The 21,250-nt window shown below is 43.1% G+C and overlaps 1 protein-coding gene across 1 annotated transcript in view; it reads right to left on the bottom strand.

The window, feature by feature from the left end:
• The window catches only part of LOC310800410 (plexin-B2-like), a gene marked incomplete at both ends in the record, with an annotated part of 129,304 nt that overhangs the window by 2,878 nt on the left and 105,176 nt on the right, over positions 1–21,250 (bottom strand). Inside the window, one exon of the mRNA XM_083663009.1 lies at positions 3,020–3,081. Coding sequence (XP_083519135.1) covers positions 3,020–3,081 — 62 coding nt within the window. The remainder of the gene's footprint in view (positions 1–3,019; positions 3,082–21,250) is intronic.

Here is a 21,250-nt window from a genome sequence, read left to right as displayed (position 1 = left end):
TATTAGCTGTCACATTTGAAAATATGTCATATTCAGCATTACACAGTTTGAACATGGCAGTTGAAACACGGGAGTGTTTATAGATTTCAACAGAGGATGGAACAGACCTTATGTCTTGAACTAACAGGTCAACAATTCTGTCATGTCTTGCAATGTACATTCCCTTATATACAAAGCAACCATTCAGAATAATCATATAATAATAATAATAATAATAATTGAATCCATGTCTCATATTATGAGACATGGATTCAATGACTGGATTATGATCACCGTGCAGACAATGAGGAGAAAAAGTGTTAGGATACCAGACAGAGATTGAGCCTGGATGGGAGGACTTGTAATCTGGTTTTAACTGTAAAAATGACCTCATCAACTGCATGATTCTTAAATATTGAGTGTGAAACATTATGATCTGCAGCAGGGAGGCAAGCAAGCTTTCCCTGTCATTTTAAACCAGTTCAATGTCCAAAAGGGAAATAAGAAAATATGAAAAGTAATCAAATAGAATGTTGACAGAGACCTGATTTAAGTTTATTTATTTTTGAATTAAATAGGGGTAGGACCAGATAAGCAGAGGCTTCCTTCCTACTCCTTTTCGAACAAATACTGTTATTTCTATTGCAATTATGATTAATATTGTACATTATTGTTTTTTCCTTTTTTTTTTGTTTTAAAATGTTTTTAATGTATTGTGTATTATTATTATACTTATTATTTTTTATATTGTCTTTTATGTTAATGTTCGAAATAAACAAAACATTCATTCAATGTCGTTGTCTCTGTTGTTGTAAACTTATGAGGGACCTTCGTGTACTAGCTGGTGCTAGATGGTGTCGAGTGTCAATAACAGTAGCCCTTACTGAGGGCCGGCCACAGCCACACACACACACACACAAACTGCAAAATGCATTATTTAGATTGAGTCTTAAAATGTTGTCTTACTTGAGGCAAGAGACTAATCTGACAGACTCACCAGTAGCGAGCACACTCAATCCGACGAGGAAAAACTCAGGTGCAAGTCAAAAACAAACTATTTAGAAGAGAGAAAAACACACATTCACACAAAAACATATGACGCAAATCAACCATAACCATTCCTTTCCGCTCCATTTCACCCTGAGTGACTCTTCGCGGATTTCACTCTCATTTTCAAAGGTTTCTGTCTGAACAAACAAGACTTAAAAGTAATTTGATATCAGAAAAGTCAGAGCCATCAGAATACATTTTCTGCAACACTCAGTGATACTTTCATACATTCACTACTGGCTGGCTTTGATGCCTTCATTGTTGTCACCATCTTCATCATGTTTCACCACCAATATGATGGGATTTGCAGCTTGCCACAATACATCTGCCAACAATTTGGGCTTTAATTTTATTATTTTTTCATAGTAGAATAAGCCTGGCAGTAGCCTACAGTATGGAAAGGGACACCTTATAGGTCCTACCGGTGTGGTGGGGAAAGTGTCTTTACTTTGTTACATACTGTAGGCCTACCTTATGAAAAAGTAATTGGGCTATAAAATTCAATCTAGGCTACTACTACGATGAGGACTCACAACTCGATCTTTATCCCATTGATACCTGATGCAGCATTTGCGTGTGTATCCCTTTAAGACGGCGAACCGCGTGACGCGGTCTTATAGGGATACACACACAAATGCTGCATCAGGTATGAATGGGTTAAATGAACCCTCACTGCCAACCACTTTCATGTGCACGATGAGGAGGCACAAAAACACACGTTTTGAAATCGCCTGTTTTACCGCAATTGTGATTTAATTGTACTGTTCAGTGTTCAGCTGCTGGTAAATCCAATTGAGTGTGATGTGTTCTGCTGAATATGAGGGTGGATTAGTGTTTAGTCCAATACATTTTCTTTTTGCAGCAAAATCAAGCAATTGTGATTGAATCGTATCGTGAGTGATGTTCTCAGTATCTCTGTCTCACATGCAACTCTGGTTCCTTCCCTTTCAGCCCCCGCCTGGTACACACCAGCAAGACATTTCACAGCTTTTGCATATCAACTTACAATCAGCTTACTCACAGAAAACTAGTGTTAGCAAAAGCTTTATTAAACGAACAGTCAAGCCCTTAGTCAACAAATCAGCGAGAACAGAGAAAGGAGTGATGGAGGACTAAAACAACAGAATTGGGCTGATAATAATAGACACGTTTTTTTTGTCATGTAGTATAATACAGTACACATATATATGTGTTTACTATTCATTTGTATCTTCTTGTATCAAGAGGTAACGTAACAGGTGGAGAACTACTAGAAAAACGGAATGTGGGGAAATGTTTACTGTCCTCTAGTGGGTTGTGTAAATTCGAGTTAAAGATTGTCAATATTACTAGGAGATATGTCACCGCAGGCTCCGCCCAATTGCGCCAATTGTAAGAAATGGTACTGGCAGTCTCCTATGGTCATGTGGTCACCTCCCCTGAAGTATAGGTGGATTATGACATGATGGGCCCCTCCCTCACAGTGCACATACACCAATTTAGGCCAGAATAATAACTAAGACTCTGGGCCGGATTATCCATATATCACACCGGGCGAGTGCCCAGGTGCACCAGCCAATTTGCCTTGTATCTTCAATACTAAAATAATATATGAATAATATATGAATGAGAATCGCGATCACATTTGAATGTGTCCAGTTCAAGCATTTTGTGTGGTGAGAGAAAACCTGTTCACATGGGGGAACTTCGGGAAGGTAGGCTGAAAACTACTTCCCCAAGTCTAGTCTACAGCTATCTTGTGGAGGTCTCTCGCCCACAGTTAACAGGCGCAGGGCTTAAGAAAAGCCTGACTGTGGTGAACACACTTGAGCCTCTTCTAAACATGAAGTCTATGATTCTACTGACAGACAATAAATGATAACATAAAATTATTGCCCAGCTTAATGGGTGCGTTCGTAAATGTCACTCCGAGCGCACTCTGGCACAAACTGGACTGTTGGTAAATTGGGAGCGCTGTTGGAATACAGCGTTCAGTTATTCAGAGCACTACACTCTCGTAGTGGCAGAGCAGCACTCTCAGCATTCCGTCTGAGCAGACGGAGCAGCAGAGCGCTGGAAGAGAAGAGAAGGGGGCAGAGGAGTTGAGAGCAGATAAGAGTGAGCCGTTTGTATGTGTAGCAGTTAGATAACTGCTAGCCAGTAGCCAATGTTTCTAAAACTAATGACCCGTTCGCTCTGCGTCTTTGAACAGCCGCAGTCTCATTTTAGTGAAGAGCGTCAGATTGGATTTACGAACGCACCCTAAGTGACCTGAAACTGATTGAAATGAAAGTGACATGGGGATGTGAGTTTATTGCTCTGTTACTGCTGAACAGTTCAGCTCTGCAGCTTCACCTGCTGGCTGTTGCTGCTCTTCTCACCACAACACTTATGGCTTTTGAGATGATGATGCAGGCGAAAACTTCTCCCACAAACACTGCAACTTAACGGCTTCTCGCCTGTGTGGACTCTCATGTGTGTCTTTAAGTTTACTTTCAGACTAAAACTTTGACCACAGTCCGAGCAACTACCGGTAAATGGTTTGTCGCCTGTGTGGACTCTCATGTGTGTCTTTAAGTGTTGTTTCTGACTAAAGGTTTTACCACAGTCTGAGCAACTAAATGGTTTGTTGTGTGTGTGGACTCTCATGTGTCTCTTCAAATTTTGTTTCAGACTAAAACTTTGACCACAGTCCGAGCAACTAAATGGTTTGTTGCGTGTGTGGACTCTCATGTGTGTCTTCAAGTTTGCTTTCTGACTAAAACTTTGACCACAGTCCGAGCAACTAAATGGTTTGTCGCCTGTGTGGACTCTCATGTGTGTCTTCAAGTCTCCTTTCTGACTAAAACTTCTACCACAGTCTGCACAACTAAATGGTTTGTCACGTGTGTGGACTCTCATGTGTCTCTTCAAGTCTCCTTTCTGACTAAAACTTCTACCACAGTCTGCACAACTAAATGGTTTGTCGCCTGTGTGGACTCTCATGTGTGTCTTCAAGTCTCCTTTCTGACTAAAACTTCTACCACAGTCTGCACAACTAAATGGTTTGTCACGTGTGTGGACTCTCATGTGTCTCTTCAAGTCTCCTTTGTGACTAAAACTTCTACCACAGTCTGCACAACTAAATGGTTTGTCGCCTGTGTGGACTCTCATGTGCGTCTTCAAGTGTTGTTTCAGACTAAAGGTTTTACCACAGTCTGAGCAACTAAATGGTTTGTCGCCTGTGTGGACTCTCATGTGTCTCTTCAAGTCTCCTTTCTGACTAAAACTTCTACCACAGTCTGCACAACTAAATGGTTTGTCACGTGTGTGGACTCTCATGTGTCTCTTCAACTCTATTTTTTTACCAAAACTTTTTTCACAGTCTGAGCAACTAAATCGTTTCTCACCCGTGTGGACTCTCATGTGTGTCTGCAGACCTCCCTTGGTGTCAAATCTTTTACCACACGCTGAGCCACTAAAGACTTCCTTCCCAGTATAAGATCTCTTACGACTTATACGGACTTCATTGTTTTCAAGTGACTCTAAACCAGACTGAGGTTGCCTAGACTCCTTCCAATCATCACCGTCTTTAGTCTCAGGGTCAGAAGAGTCTGCAGTCTTGCCAGCACTAGTTGCTTGTAAATGACTAGGTGGATCTAAGCTCCTGGCTGGTTCTTCTGATACTCCACAGACCTCTCCATCAGCTTCTGTTTTCATTTGTTCAGTTGAGCTGCTGGCTAGAGGCTCGGCGTCAATGTCCTCATCACTTTGGCTTTTATGAAGCAGTGAGGACTGAGGTTTCTCTTCATCATCTTCACTCTTTACAGGGACAGCAGTGAATGGGGACTTGGTGATATGGGTCTCGTCCAGCCCTTGAAGCTGCTCTCCCTCCTGACTGGTACAGACTTCCTCCTCCTGTTCCTCTTTAATGTGTGGAGGCTCTGGGTCCTCCTGTTCCTCTTTAATATCATGTGGGGGCTCTAGGTCCTCCTGTTCCTCTTTAACATGTGGCGGCTCTGGGTTCTCCTGGTGCAGACTGGGGCTGCCCTCCTGCTGCTCAGAGGAAACCTCTTCTTTACTGACATACAGCTTCTTGAGGTCTGGAGGTACAAATGAAATACAGACATATTCACATTAAGGAAAACTAACTCAACATGTTGTCACCATGACTTCATAATGTTAATGGTAAAATTATCGAGGGGTACCAACTTAGGACTTGCACAGTGATAAGAGTGAATGGGAACTCGGTGAGATCAGCCTCCTGCGGCCCTTGAAGCTGCTCTCCCTCCTGACTGGTACCGACTTCCTCCTGTTCCTCTTTAATATGTGGGGGCTCTGGGTCCTCCTGTTCCTCTTTAATATGTGGGGGCTCTGGGTCCTCCTCTTCCTCTTTAATATGTGGGGGCTCTGGGTCCTCCTGTTCCTCTTTAACACATTGACTGCCAGCCGTTTTTTTTTGCTGTAGGTAGCTTCTGCCAAGCCGTTTTTTGAGGATTATGGCTCATTTTACAAGAGCCGAGGATTCGTTTCAGCTTGGAGTTTGTGAACATACAATATCTCAAAAGTACTAATAGAATGTGTACTTTCTCTGTCTAAAAGAGTTAGTTTGTAGAGTTAGTAGTTATGTAAGCATTAGCAGTTGAATACAGCATGGTTTTAGCGTCAGAAAGAATATTCAGAGATAAACGGCTTTTTGTGAAATTGGATGGAACAGTCACTTTAACCATTCATTTTTGGCTCTCTCTCTCTCTCTCTCCCTCCCCCTCTCGCTCTCTCTCTCTCTCTCCCTCCCTCTCGCTCTCCCTCCCTCTCTCTCTCTCTCTCTCTCTCTCTCTCTCTCTCTCTCCCTCCCTCTCGAGTTGCTTCAACTCCTCCCTCCGTGGGCGGACAAGCTTGTCACCAGTCAGTGCTTTGCTGCTCTCCTGTGCCTGCATGTCTGCACGGCCGCTGTTTGAGGAAGTCGGGATGGACTCGCTCGTTTGGAGTTTTGGTTGAGAGAAGCTTTTGCGATTCTGGTCATATTTATGCTGCGTGTTTCAAAGTGTGTTCCTCCACCTGTAATCTATCACCCGATCATAGTAGATCGGCTGAATCTATTATGTAAATTTGCAATCCCGCATCGCCAGCAATCAGCGCGAAAAGGAGAATGGCTGGGCTGAGAATGGCGTGACAAGTTAAAAAAATGCTTTCCTTCCTCTAGCCAGGAGAGCACTGTTGCCACTTAGTGGGTCGGTGGAATGGGTTGTAAACGTTCGGTGGCTCCAATAATTATATAAGAGATGTAAAAGGGTTAGATGCACAACCCACCGTCAAAAAAAAAAAATCGATGCCAAAAACGTGTAAACACGTTGTTGGCAGGGAACAGCTGGATTCTGAAAACGTGTTCATACGTTGTTGGCAGTGAATGTGTTAATATGTGGGGGCTCTGGGTCCTCCTGTTCCTCTTGAATGTGTGGGGGCTCTGGGTCCTCCTGGTGCAGACTGGAGCTCCAATCCTGCTGCTCAGAGGGAACCTCTTCTTTATAGACCAACAGCTGCTGGACGTCTGGAGGTAAGACTGAAATACACACATGCATGCGTGCACACGCACACACACACAAAAAGCTTAATTCATGGCAGGACACTTGACATTTTTGATGTGTCTCGACGGAAATAAACGAGTCACGCGCCATTTTTACTTTATACTTCAGCGACAGGTTTCAGTTGTCTCCACGGTAACAGCGAGACGGCCCCACCCCCAGCAAAAGTGTCCCCTCCTCGGCTTTACTCCGTGGCCATCCGAGGGGCAACAGTTTGTTTTCCTCTGAGTTCAAATCACTATAAAAACATCTTGCGTGGGACGGGTCCCCTAAAAAAAAAAAAAAAGTAGAATAGCCACGGACCCTCGTATCTGTATATCACCGCATCGGGTTTGACAGACAGCGGCTCGCCTCGCTCTTTTCAGAGAATCGTTCCCACTCCTCCAGACCTCCGGCCACACGGGGAGCCCTCTCTGTTTCCCTGCGGAAAGCAGCTGCTGGCTGCCCGGCAGGTTGGCTGCCACACTGCCACACCTAACAGAACTGTCTCTCTAGCCAGTCACAGTGCACAACGAAATATGACGGTGTCCGCGACATAACATTCTCGAGAGAGACAGTTTCAAGTGTCGAGAGAGGCAGCATCAATTGGGCTTAAAATGATGCACAACCAAGACCTAAACTACCACCTGCATGCTGACAATACTCAAATACATCCATAGCACACCTGATATTGCAGCTGCAACGGCAACACTCAACTGTCTGCAGCATCAAATCCTGGATTCAGAGCAGCTTTTTGAAACTAAACGCAGACAAAACAAGAAATAATCCTCATCGGCTCCAAGTAGGGATGGGCATCGAATTTCGAATTTTCGAATAATCGTTGTTATTATCAAGGTCGACTTTTATTATTGAAAGTCGAAATTCGGAAAAAAAAAAAAAAAAAAAAAAAACGTTTTTTTTTTTGGTCAGTGAAATGTTGCATTGTCTCCCCTGATTCTAAGTATAGTCGAATCGCTTGGTTTGAGCAAGTAAAACAATTTTTATACGCATTTTAAGCAAGGTTTATGGAAAAATGAATAGCGGATGAAATCCCATGAAGAGGGAGAGGGGGTGACTTTGGCACCCCTTTGGCACTCAGACCTGAGCCTACTAAATATTTAATGAACCACTCATGATTGTCAAAACTGTTTTTTATTTTCGAAAATCTCAATGTCATGTAACATGTTCTTTACTTCAGTGGTGCAATGCTTGTTTGAGCTAAAAATCCACAGCAGAAGCTTTTTCTATTAATTAATAAAGCCTTAGACTTAGAATCAGGGGAGACAATGCAACATTTCACTCACATTTTTTTTTTTTTTTTTTACATTTTTAATTTTTTTTAACTTTTTTTTCGAATTTCGATTAAAAGTCGACTTTGGCCAGCGAATTTCGAATAGTGTTTTTGCTAGAAATGCCTATCCCTAGCTCCAAGTCCACATACAGACACACAGAGCACTAAATGATGATGTCATCAGTGAGTGATGTCATCAGTGATCAAGTCACACCAGATGATGTCATCATTGTTCGAGTGACTTTGCATCATCATTAGGTAATTAGGGCAATCATTAGCTAATTAGGGCAATTAATCGGCCCACCTAATATAGAAGAGACAGTGTTGGCTTGAGAGACTAACAGGAAGTGTAAACACAATCGGAACCGATTGTATTTGCACTTCCTGTGGCAGAGCTTATCTCCGCAGCCTGCTTCCAGTGATTCACTAGCTTTGACCAGAGAGACGATCTCTGGTCTGAGCAGGTAAAACAGCCGGCGTTTTGAACAGGAAGTCGCAACACAAACTGGTCCTGTGGAGGGTCCCCCTCCTGAAAATACATTAAAAACAAACAGGTAAACTACTGGACAGACCCTCCACAGGACCATACATTGATTGACACTAACTTATACATCGGGAACTAGGTTTTGTCAGTAAAGTTTTTGAATGTCTGAAAAATTCACAGTGGCCATTTTGTGTGGAAAAGGCAGGGTAAACACAGGTGCAAGCAAAACACTAATGAGGGTTTCCAACTTCCATGATTGGAAGAAATTTCACAGAAATACGAGGGATCAGCCGAGCAGCATTTTGGTAAACAAACCCCGTCACTGGGTGGCAACGGCAATGGAACCCTATGGAGCGTGAGTTTGAGCGTCTGACTCTAGCCGGCTGACCGTGTTTACAATTTAAAAACTGCGACAGTTCACACAACTTTAACACGACATGCATATATTATACATCAAACTCTTGAGCTAATTCTGCTCTCACTCAGAATGTCAAAATATAAGCAATGTGATGTATAGTTTTTGAGATATTAACATTTGTTTGGCACAACTCATAGTAATTAACTGCCGCGGGGCTACGCATTTTGGGGTGGCAAGTGACGTCACGCTGATTCGTCTTATATCACACAATGTGTATGAGTAATGTGAAAATAACATTCACATTTCACCAACCTGCTCTGTGTAGGGGCACTTTAGGATTTAAAAGAGCATCCAGCAGCTTTCGTTGTCGGGCGTTCTCCTTTTTTAAAGCAGAAGCTTCCTCCTCGTACTCTGCTATTGTTCTTTCAATCAGCCCAGATATCTCTTCAGCAGCTGCAGTTAGTCGCTGCTTCACCGCTGCTCTCAGCTTCTGGACTTTAGACATGTTCACACAAGTGACAGGAAGTGAGTCCATAAGATCCAGCTTCTTCTTCTTCTTCTTCCTCGTCTCCATCTTTAGCCTATGAAACATACAAGTGCAGTTTAGTTTGCAGGTGTTTCTCCCCTTTGTCAGTTTACACAGGGCTCCAGACTCACTTTTTCAAATGGTGGCACAATCAAAAACATTTGGTGGCGCAACATTCTGCTGTGGCACATTTAAGATACTATTTTGCTACGAACTGCAGTGGCCTATATTTAACAAATTTAACACGAGAGGGAGGGGGTTGTGGGCACATTTACCACTGGTACAGGGTTGTGGCACGAGGCGAAAACCCTGTACCAGTGGTAAATGTGCCCACAACCCCAGACCTCGAGTGTTAAATTTGTTTTCTACAACAGCTACCAAATAATATAAAAAATACACAATTGTAACATCCAATTCATTATTTACAATCATTACTGGTTTCAGAATACATTTATCCTTCCGCCACAGAATATAGTTCCATACTAGGGATGCAGGGGTTAACCGGTTTGACTATTAACCACGATTTAAAACGTCACGGTTATATAACCGCAGAGGCTCCGCTACACCGAGTGTTTTGTTTCACAACAGTTCGTCAGTTTAAAACTCCCGTGAAGAACCTGTCTCTCTCGCTTCGTTTCCCGCACGGACTATTTAGCGGAGGCACCAAACACAGGCAGCTGCCATGTCTCCCAGTAGTAGTCAGTCGGTAGCCTAGCCATGGACGCCAGCACCAAAATAAATGTTGCAATACATGTCCCGCAAGGTTTCTGAGATTAGGGGAAAGTCTGAGCTGGTGTTACGTTAAACCAAACATGGGGAGGAGGCAGCGGATTTGTTTACCGTTAACATACAGTCAATGACGTTAACGTTAGCTGTTGTGGCTAATGTTAGCTAGCTGGCCATGGCCTAGCGTACATAGTTCAACAGGCAGCGGTCCTCGAGCTCGTTGTGACGAAACATCCCCGCATTTAAAGCACTTCATGCTCCCAGAGCTGGCGTAAACCATAGAGAACCTCATGCTTTACACAAAAAGAAACATCAAGGGTTTGTGTCAACTCCAAAAGCAACCCGCTAACGTTACATGTAGGCCTAATAACGTGAAGCTAACGTAGCTAGCTGCTTGGCAGTCATGATCTGACTGAGACAACGAAAACAAATGCGCACATTTACATAACAAACACCAGTCAACACCACAGAGTGTCCTTTCTTTAATCTAGAGGGAGCATTTTCCAGTAAAAAGTGAAACGACACATGATGGCTTATAGTGAGGCTTTCCATGCCTGCCCCATCATCACTGCAATAGAACTGACCCCAATGCAAAATTCAGACGGCCCATTTAGTTGCCAGTAAGATGCCAATAAGTTACTATGCCTTTTGTGTTTTTTCTGCAGACTAAGCAGCTAGACTTTCGCTTCTATAAAATAATAATAAAATATTTTTTGTATTGACTATTGTGATACACTTTACTAAAACAATCATATATCAGAAATGTTGTTTGTTTTATGTTCACAATAGTGATGTCAGTTAGATTTGATTAGGTCAGAGCCACATCTGAGTACATCTGCCCTTTCTTTCTTTTTTTAATCCGAAGGCAGCAACTGTTAAGATTGTGGGGGAAATACAATAAAACCTCTATTTAAAGAATGCTCATGTGATTTTTATACGTCCATAACAATAATCGTGAAACCGTGATAATCGTGGTTTTTTCTCAGACTATAATCGTACATCAAAATTTATAATCGATGCATCCCTATTCCATACACAAGATCAATGATTGCACTAAACATTTAGTTGCCTTTGAGCCAAAAAACAACTAACCTATTCCTTAACGGGATTCACAGTTATTGATACATTGCCTGTAAAAGTACAGTTATTTAAACAGTTATCTAAAGCAGCCCGTTTTGGTGGTGGTGTGTTGATATCTGGTGACGGCAGAGGGCGTTTGTTTGTTTGACAGTCCCAGGTTTGGGGTCCGGGCGCTAGTCCGACCTCCCGCTAGTCCGACCTCCCGCTAGTCCGAACTCGTGACAACTCAAGCTCAGCCAGTTCTCTCTCCCCAATTTCACCATGTCGTTCTTTGTTCACTTCACCTTCATCTTCATCTAACCACTGCTCAAAACTCAATCCACCCAGTAAATCAAACGTTACTACGAAATCGGACATTTCCTTGTTACAGATCGGCCATTTCCTTGTTGAAGATTTGCAGACTGACAGGCTAACAGTGGGGAACGGAGTCAGCATCAGGGAGCGGAGTGATACTGCGGTTGGAGCCGAACTGTAGATTGTTGGCGTATTTACCACTGTTGCTAGCCAATCAGAATCCAGTATTCACTCATGCCGTTGTAGAATTGTATATTTGTTACTACAAAAGTGCATGAAAATGCTTTGAAAGCAGAAATACGATGCCACCTTCATTTCAAAATAAAGTTATAGTTTTTCGTTCATACATAAGAACAAGTCAATGTGTAAACAGTATACAGCAGGGGTCTTCAAAGTCTGAGCCTGTAGGCCTCCCCTCAGACAAAGCTAGGACCCCTCCCACACACACACACACACACAGGGTAAACACAGGCGCAAGCAAAACACTAATGAGGGTTTCAAACTTCCATGATTGGAATTTGGAAACCCTCATTAGTGTGTTGCTTGCACCTGTGTTTATTCTGCCTTTTCGACACAAAATGGCCCCCGTGAAAAGGGTTATAATCTGATTTCCGCGTTTACATGCACTCATACAGTGAGTACATAAACTCACCTCAAGTGTGTGAATGGACATTTACTGCAAATTATGAATAAAACTGATGATTCAGCAGAAAGCTGTGTATCGTTTTTTTCATAAACTGATAACGGCCTTTATAAAGGATATCGGGTTGCTGTTTACATGACACGTGTAATCAGGCAACTCTAGAAATCCGGTTAATAATAATAATCTGTTTATGTGCAATAATGTAGGCATGCTGCTAGCTATAACCGATTCAAGCTATTTCTTATTTCCACTGAGAAACTGTGCCCCTCGTCGGTACTACTATTACAAGGCCACTTTGTCACTTGTATGCTCACTTTTATCAGCTGAAACTACAAATATTCAGGACAAGTTGTCATATCGCAAAACCCCGAGTTTGACTGATGGAGAGGTCCGCACCTGCGCAGCGCACCACGGTGAGGTGCAGAACAAGACAATATATTTAGAGCCTACTTGACTCACCGTGCAGCAAAAATGTGGCTACCGCGGAGCTATAGCTAACCTTCTGTGACTGTGTGTGAACTGAACTTAGATAACCATCATTGTTTCGACTGACATGCGCGTAAGTAAAGTAACGATAAGTCAGCCCCACTGTGGGCCGCTAACGTTAGCTAGCTATGCTAACTGAACAACGTTTTGTATGAGATGAAAGGAGACTAATCAAATGTGAACAGCCATTCAGATAGTTCGCCACAGTCGACTCTTCTGCCGGTTAATCCATGTTGTACTCTGTATGTGATATGTGCTTAAAGACTCACGGCTTGTTGTCGGACGAGATGTTGCATTTGGTTCCGAACCGAACAGCTCGTTGTTTACACCGGTCTAAGCTAGTCTCGTGGTCAGACTCTATGGCTGCCTGCGACCAAAGATGCGAGACGTCTGAGCCACGCCCACGCAGGATGCTCACAGCTCAACCATGTCATGTGACAGCCAATTGCCAAAAATGGAACACCTTACGACACCTGAATTACAATTCGGTAGATATGCTGAAAAATCTTGTTTATATTGCAGTGGTTCTCAAAGTGGAGTCCGGGGACCCCCCAGGTGTCCTTGAGGAGGGAGGGGAGAGCAGGGGGTCCCCAGGAGGAAAAAGTGGAGTGATTTATTTTCACTATAATTCTATTCGAACCACAAGTTACACAATGACAGAATTCGAGTTTCATGCACTTTCTGTATTAAGATATAAAAGCAAAAATCTTTTCAGATATCTTTTCAGATGCTGGACAGCCTTGGCTTGTAGGCTACTGCTTTGCATATTGTAGCCTACATCATAGGCTACTTGGTGGCCATGTTCAAAGAAAAAGTTATTGATATATTATATATTGAAAATTCCACAAAGCATATGTTTGGGTATCCTACATGGTGGTACAATGTGTTTTCACCAGGAGTTGCAATCTGATGTGGTGGATCTTCTCATTACTCAGTGTTACTGATGTGGGCAGTGACACACACACACACACACACACACACACACACACACACACACACACACACACACACACACACACACACACACACACACACACACACACACACACACACACACACACACACACACACACACACCATACTGTAAGTACTCCCTTTTAGCATAAGTATTCCAAATAAATAATCCACAGCATTCTCAAACTATTGTAAGTGGGAAATATAAAAAGAAAACAAATACAGCATTGCATGTGCATTAAACCTATAACAACTCCAGATCGTATTGTATTGTATGGCCACACAAACAAATGTTCATCAGAATTGTCAGATGAAAATGTCCAAATGTACTATTGGGCGGCAGCGCTCAGGGCTCTGATGCACCGGCCGCGACCCCGACCCAATCCATCTTCTGAACGGGCATTGATTTGAAAAAGCTTCTTGTCATCCAATTGCCTCGTCCTCTCCTCTGTGCTCCTCGCTCCCAATTCAGTGGAATATAAGGTGTGCAACAACAACCAACTCGTAAGGCACTCTCTCAACACTTGGGTTCAGTTCCGCCGGACCCACGGGCTTAGAAGGCTCTCTCTGTGTGGCCCAATCCACTCTAATATACAGTATTATTCCCCCTCTCCACACGATAGGACACATTTAGTGTCTGGCACACCCACTGGGTCTTTGCTCACTATCACAACTCTACGTTGACAATGTGTTCGCTGCATTTACATAACTACACTACATAACTACAATACATATTGTATATATTTACTCGATTTGATTCGATTTGATTGCACTTGCAACTTTGCGATTGTCTTTAGTTATCTTCCTACTGCTTATCTCTGTATATTGATGTGACCGCTACGCTGCATACAGACACTAAGACAATGTAACTTGCATATTGTGGCAATAAAAGTGATTCTGATTCTGATACAAAATAAATTCCAACTTCCAGACATACAGCATTTTAGATACCTCCAAGTTAGAAGTTTCGTTCGAGCCAACAACACTCCTAATTTCCCTTCCAAACCATTACCAACTATAATTGATTCAATACTTCAAGTGACTCAGATCTCGAGAGGGGTGATTTCAAGGATCTATAGCGACCTTGTTGAGCTTCTGGCCCCATCGATGCAGCATGTGAGGGACACTACTCGCTCTATCAACTTCTTACTTTCTCTGTAGGTTGTTGTGGGTTAGGGGAATGTGTGGGTGGGTCGGTGAAATTGGAGCCTCTGTGTGCTGTGTGTTGTATGTTTGTCTATGTTGCATTGTTCTGTTTTTGTGTTGGACCCCCTTGAAAACGATATGGTGTATCTCAAAGGGTTATCCATTAAATACAAATGTCTAACACTTGGAGTGCAGACACAGGCGACAATCTTGATGACTATACTTCTAAACACGATTTCAGACGGAAGCCCGTCTTTATTGTCACACGAACACACTACAACACATGCATGCGGCCACTACGCACACTCATGCTGACGGTGGCCGGTGAAATATGTCCTCTGCATTTGACCCATCCAGGCTGGTCCTTTCCTCCAGGGGGCAGGCCGGGAGCAGTGGTCGCTATTTCTTTCCAGCGCCCGGGGACCTTCATTGGACCATCATTGGACCAACTTCAGATGTTGTCGTCACTGGTCGGATGACGATCTTCTGCATGTTTTTTTAGTGGGGGGTTATGTACGGAGGAACCCCCTGGGGGGTACGGGGAGGACATGCAAACTCCACACAGAAAGGCCCTTTCGACGAGATAGCCCACCTGGGCAGTAGGCACTGAAGATATGGGGGGGAAGGTCACAACTCCAGCACCCACAGCGTCCCAGGTGAGAATCGAACCCAGGACCTTCGAGCTGTGAGGCGACAGCGCTTACCACTGCACCACCGTACTTGGGATGGTGCGCCGGATTTGGTATTCTCATCATCCTTCAGTGCCAGACACCGTCTTATACAATTTAAGGTTCTCCATCGGGTTCATTGGTCCATGATCAAAATTAGTCCGATTGCACCCGATTTCGACCCTACCTGTGTTAGATGCAAGGTTGAACCTGCCTCTTTGTACCATCAGTGTTGGGTGCAGAGAAAGTTGTAAAAAGTTTGCACACTGCGAGGGCTCCAGTTAAGGTTTTTTATTGCAACACCGTGGGTAACGTTTCGGGCAGCACCCTGCCCTTCTGCACTTACCACTGTAAGTTCTGCACCTGCCCTACTAGGCTGGGATGTGCTTGTCTCAGTGTTTGGCCTGCCCCTTAGTGGCTAAGCTCTGCGGGACACAGGATATCTAAGTGCCTTTCTGAAATTCATGACACAAACATTGAACCCTCTCCATTCATTGCGTTATTTGGAGTTTTTACCTGTAGACTCGCCCCCGTCTGGGCCTCAGCGGGGGGCGGCTGCCCTCGCTACGCATCTTGCAAGAAGGGTCATTCTTTTAAATTGGAAATCATCTGACACTCCAGCATTCAGACACTACGTTAGAGACCTGCTGATGTCTCTGGGTTTAAAAGATCAGATAAGCACTTGAGGGTGAAGCCACCACCTTTTCTAAGATTTGGGACCCCTACAAAGCTTATCTAGCAACGATTGATTTCTAAATAAAGTACCAGCCCCCCCATTTTTTTTTATTATTTTCATTATTCTTAATGTTTTATTAATCTCTACCTGTACTGTCTTATTGCCCCCTGTGTGTGGATGTACAGTACTGTATGTGTGTGCATGTGTGTGCCTGTTTGTGAGTGGGTGTGTGTGTGTGCAATACTACGTCATGTATCTTATTCTTACCTAATATTTAATTTGTTTCCTCTGTATGCTTGTGTGTTTACAGAACTGACTAGCAATACAGGATAAATCTGGCCGGGGAAAGTGAAAAGGCAGCGCTTGCCCCTCCCTCATTACCACCACTGAGGTGCCCTTGAGCAAGGCCCTTAACGCCAACTGCTCCAGTGGAGCTGATCAGTGGCCAGCAGATCAGACTGTGGTTGTACTGGGAAGCTTCCAGGTATGAATGCATGTGTGAATGTGAACAGGGCACCCCTGAAAAAGAGAGCATTGCTCTCAGTGAGACTTCCCCTGTATAAATAAAGGTAAAAAAAAAATATATATATACTGTATCTATGGACCTCAAATGTTTTTGTGTTGTTGTTTTGTATGTGTTCCTAATATGCAACCAATAAAAAGAGATAAAAAAAATAAGAATTGTCAGATGAAAACCTTGTATCTTGAAAACAGCAACAACTTTATATACACACATATATATATATATATATATATATATATATACATATATACATGAGGAATGTTGTATGGATGAACCCCAGGGGAGCACGGGGAGAACATGCAAACTCCACACAGAAAGGCCCTTTTGACGAGATGGAGTATGACAAAAATATGACAAAAATAAAACGTACCAAAGGAAGGGCGAACCTGAATTCATATTCTACTTTTGTTCTGTCAAGCTCATCCCTGAATTCGTTTTAAATGGTGTCCTTGTTACTCAGCCTACAATCTTGCAATAAAAAGCAGGCTCCTCTCATACATAACCATTGGTATTCTGTCCAGGGCTTGGGCTTGGCTACAAAAGATAAGAGAAGTAGAGTGTCAAATCAACAAAGACTGCACCATCAATAAAAAAAAGTTTGTTTGTAATTGTAATAGCTCTAGGGCACATAAAAGATAAGTAAATTAAACAGTAAATTAGGGGAGGGGAATGACAATCATTTTAAGTATAAAGTGATTGCGAAAGTACTTTCCATTACATGCTGCTCTTGTATGTTAGTCACATACTGCTAATAGTGTAACCACATTTTCAAACCCCAAAACAGGACCCTTAAAGGAGAATTCATTTTTTTTTTTTTTTTACAACCTGGACCTCATTTCCAGCTTTAAATATGATTTTTAAGTCACCCTGGTAAGTCCGGTTTGATTCCCATTCACTGAAATGCTCATTTGTTTTGAACTGCGACCTGAAAACGCGGAAAAGGGGCATGTGAAATGCTTGTATTTACGCCCTGTAAATAGATTATTTTCCTAGTAGGCGTTTTCATCAGCAGGATCGGGACAATTATTTCAGCGCTTAGCACACCTAGTGACTCCACCTTTCGCGCACGGCTCCACCTTTCAGCACCATGGACAGTGCCTCAACAAACAAAGAATTCTATTTTTTCTCCAAAAAATAAATTATTAGTTAGTATTTGGAAAGTGTGTAGGCTAACGCTAGACCAGCTGTACAGTCCATGGATGGAAAGCTCTGGTTGTGTTTCACCAGATGGTAGGCAAAGGTCCCCTCCTGATCTGCCTGTTTCAGATCACTGTCTAGCTTCTAGCCACCGCTTATGTTTGGCCGTCCTAATATCATCTTTTATATTATATATATATCTTTCCACCGTGTGCGACCGAAAATGTCCTCTTGCAGTGTGTGCAGAATGCAGCATTTCTGTTGCCGGCTATACTTCACAAAGAAAAGAGTAAGCCTTTTAGAGGTCTTTAGAAAAGACAGACTTTCTTTTCGTCATAACGGCTAACCAAGCAGTGGTTCTCAAATGGGGGTTTTTAATTAAAAAAAAAATGCTACATGTTACTTATTCCTTCTCAAACTACTTCCTACATGGTGCTAGTCTATCAAAATATCTTGGCTGTCATTGATTGTGTTGCATAGTGGTTTTCTGTACTGTTGACAAATTGTGATATTGTAAGTCGCTTTGGACAAAACAAAAGTGTCTGCTAAATGACGTAATGTAAATGTAATGTAATAAAAAAAAAAAAAAAAAAAAAAATTGCAAAATCTTCATAGTTCAACGAAAATAGTTTATGCTTTAAATCTAAAATGGTTCATGGATTACATTCTAATAACAAACCTATCAAATTAAAAGTCAAGCACGTTACCGTGGAAACAATTAAGCTTAGCCCAAAATCACAAATCAGAATGAGGGGGTCCCCGGTATATTTTCTATCTTGTAAGGGGTCCTTGGCTGAAAAACATTTGAGAACCTCTGCTAATGATTAGCGTACTGACAGATTCTGTCAAGACAGAGCCACAAGTGTCAGTTGTGTTTCCATTACCCTCAGAAATGCGCAAAATCTAAATATCGCAATAGAAATTGGGTAATGGAAACACGTGAATTTCGAAAAACCTCCCAAATATCGCAAAAAGTTTTTTCGCTCTCATGAGGTGGTTTTTCAGACGTGTCGATATAGCAGTTTATCGCAAAAGTGTAATGGAAACACATTTTTCGCATTTGCACGTCATGTGACCCATATTATCCCTTGGAAAAGGAGCGGAAAATAAGTTTGGTAAGTAAGGTTCGATAGCCGTGTCAAAACCTCCGCAGCAAGTGGAAAACTTTGAAGCAACGCTACCTAGCAGAAAGACGAGTGTTGTGCAAAAGCGTAGCCGGGCAAATTAGATAATGTTTAATGGCAGAAATCGGTCCATGGTGACAGCAGGCTGCCTGTGTGCGCGCATTTGGCACAGCGGCGAGATGAGAGGATGAAAAGCACACACTGGTGCGGTGGTGCTGTCTGAAGTGAATACAGTGACTGTGAGTAGGCTAATACATTGCACACGTTTCAGGTGCAATTATAGAACCAAATCAGCCTTTTCCCCCCTCCATCTCTAAATCGGACCAGTTGTAGGCTATTAGGCTACCTTTTTTCCTCTGCCTGTCGCGCTGACTGCATTCACGCAGCCAGCAACATTTTGCGACTCATTTTCTTTTGAATTGATAATCAGGCTCGTTTATATGCATTGTAACTTCATGTTGGGATTTCCATTGACCATTGGTTGGATTTGAGCATGCAGGGGACGGGATATGGGGCAGATCCCCGTGCGTAATCACTGTGGCAGCTGCTGCAACGGGGAATCACTCAAACGCAACTTCAATGGAAACGCCTACAAGTCGCAATTGTACATTGTCGAAGTTGTAGAAATATCGCAATTCTTTTGCGAAAAACTGTAATGGAAACACAGCTATAGGCTAGCCTAGCGACAGCTTTGACAAACGACACATTGGTTGATTGACACAGATACAGACAAATTAAATCAGTGTTGAATCAGTGTTGAATTCAGATTCAGTATGGTGTATTGTTTACGTGTATGTTTTTTGATTGGGTTAGGTAATAATGAGCGGGACAGAACATGATCGTCTATGTCCCCTATGTTCCCAATTTCCCCCCGGGGATCATTAAAGTCTTTCTGATTCTGATTCTGATGTAAGCGCTGAAAAAAACGATTACTTTACTATTATTTTAATTGTGGTGAAAACAGGGCCGTTTAGTACTGAATGTCGAAAACCGGGACATTTTAGTGTTTTACAGATATTTGTCAGCACTCAGGACACCCATCTTTAAACTGGGAATATCCCGGACAATCCCGGACAATCCCGGGCAAACTGAAGCCGTTTTCCCACAGGCGCTTTGTACCGCTAAATGACCGGAACGTGGTCTAATGCCTGCATGTGTGAAAGTTGTTGTTCCGGTATAAGCGCGACCCCGTCGTCGCGGACATTTCACCAGTTTCGAGCCAGTCAGAAGAGCGGTATGCGCGATAACGGACACAAGTGTAGAACGGGTCCAGTCATTTCCCGCGACACCGCACATTAAAGCAAACTGGCAAAATGATCTTGTGATAATAAGAGCGGTATGTCAGCTTCATGTGTGGGCATGCTGATTTCCCCCTCTCTCCTCTCTGCTGCCTGCTCGCTCTCTGGCCACAGTCCTTCAGTCCTCCTCCTTCAGTCACAGCCCGACAGGGACACAGACGAAGCAAATGCACGAAGCGAAATGTGGAAGTATTTTGCTTACGTTGCCGACAGCGAAGGCAAGCCCGGACACATCAAACGAAGCCAGTCTGTAAAAAGTGCTTCAACGCGACGCAGGTGAACGGATAAACAAGCAAACTTATTTCACCATCGGAGTTTTGCCGACACGTCACTCCCCACCCGCTCTGCAGTGCCGCCCCGCCCCCCAACATACAGGCAATATCGCTGATAGATTCCCACATGCGAGAGCCGAAGTGTGAAGGGAAATGTCCGATATTGACTTACAGGTAATTTTCCGGTACGCATGTGGGAAAACGGCTTGAGAGGTCTGGTCACTGTATGCTAAGCTAACGAAAGCTGCGTTTCAGGGGATCACCCTAAATCAAGGCCAGGAATCTTGAGGCTGACAACGAGGAAGACAGAAAGAGTTGTGAGATTTAGTAGAGGTATATAGATCTAATAGCCCACAGCGGACATGCAATACGTCATTTACTGAGAAATGTCTTGAGCATGGACATGATACTATATAAGCCCTGTGTAAATTCTCTGTAATTATCAATCATCTTTTTACTCCCCCCTTTTTTGCTGCGACAACATTTAAATTATCGACACTTGTGTGAATATGGTGCAGCTCAGGGACTCTCCACTTCAGCATTAAATCATCCCCCGCTGGGGGGATGAGACAATTTTACATAAGAAGAAATGTAGATTTCTGATTTGCAAAAATATGATCATGTTCATTATACTGTACGCATGAGAAGTTCTTTTTGAACCTTTTGAAATAATGCGGGTGAACTCAAGGCACTTTGCAACCTCAAGGCCGAAAAGGGCGAGTAAGCTTAAAAATCCTCTTTTTGTATCACAGTTCACTGATTTCTAAGTGCTCGCCCACTTGATGTTGGTCACGTGTAAGCCTGCCTTTGTTCAGGTCCAATGGTTCTCATCCACATGGAGGACGAGAACCACTGGAAAAGCCTATGTGTAGGCGACTGACCAAGCGTAAGTCTAGAGCTGTATGCCATGGAGATGTGTAGGAGTCTGTTCAACCACCCCTGTAAGTTCATCATTATCATATCACGCTCTAGGAGCGCTGATTATTGCAGTGCTGCAGACAGGCTCAGTGATTTCG

This window comes from Poromitra crassiceps (genome assembly GCF_964638095.1).
Source record: "Poromitra crassiceps genome assembly, chromosome: 30".
NCBI classification, from domain to species: domain Eukaryota; kingdom Metazoa; phylum Chordata; class Actinopteri; order Beryciformes; family Melamphaidae; genus Poromitra; species Poromitra crassiceps.
The sequence above is the reverse complement of the archived record's forward strand: the minus strand, read 5'-3'. Positions and strand labels throughout refer to the sequence as shown.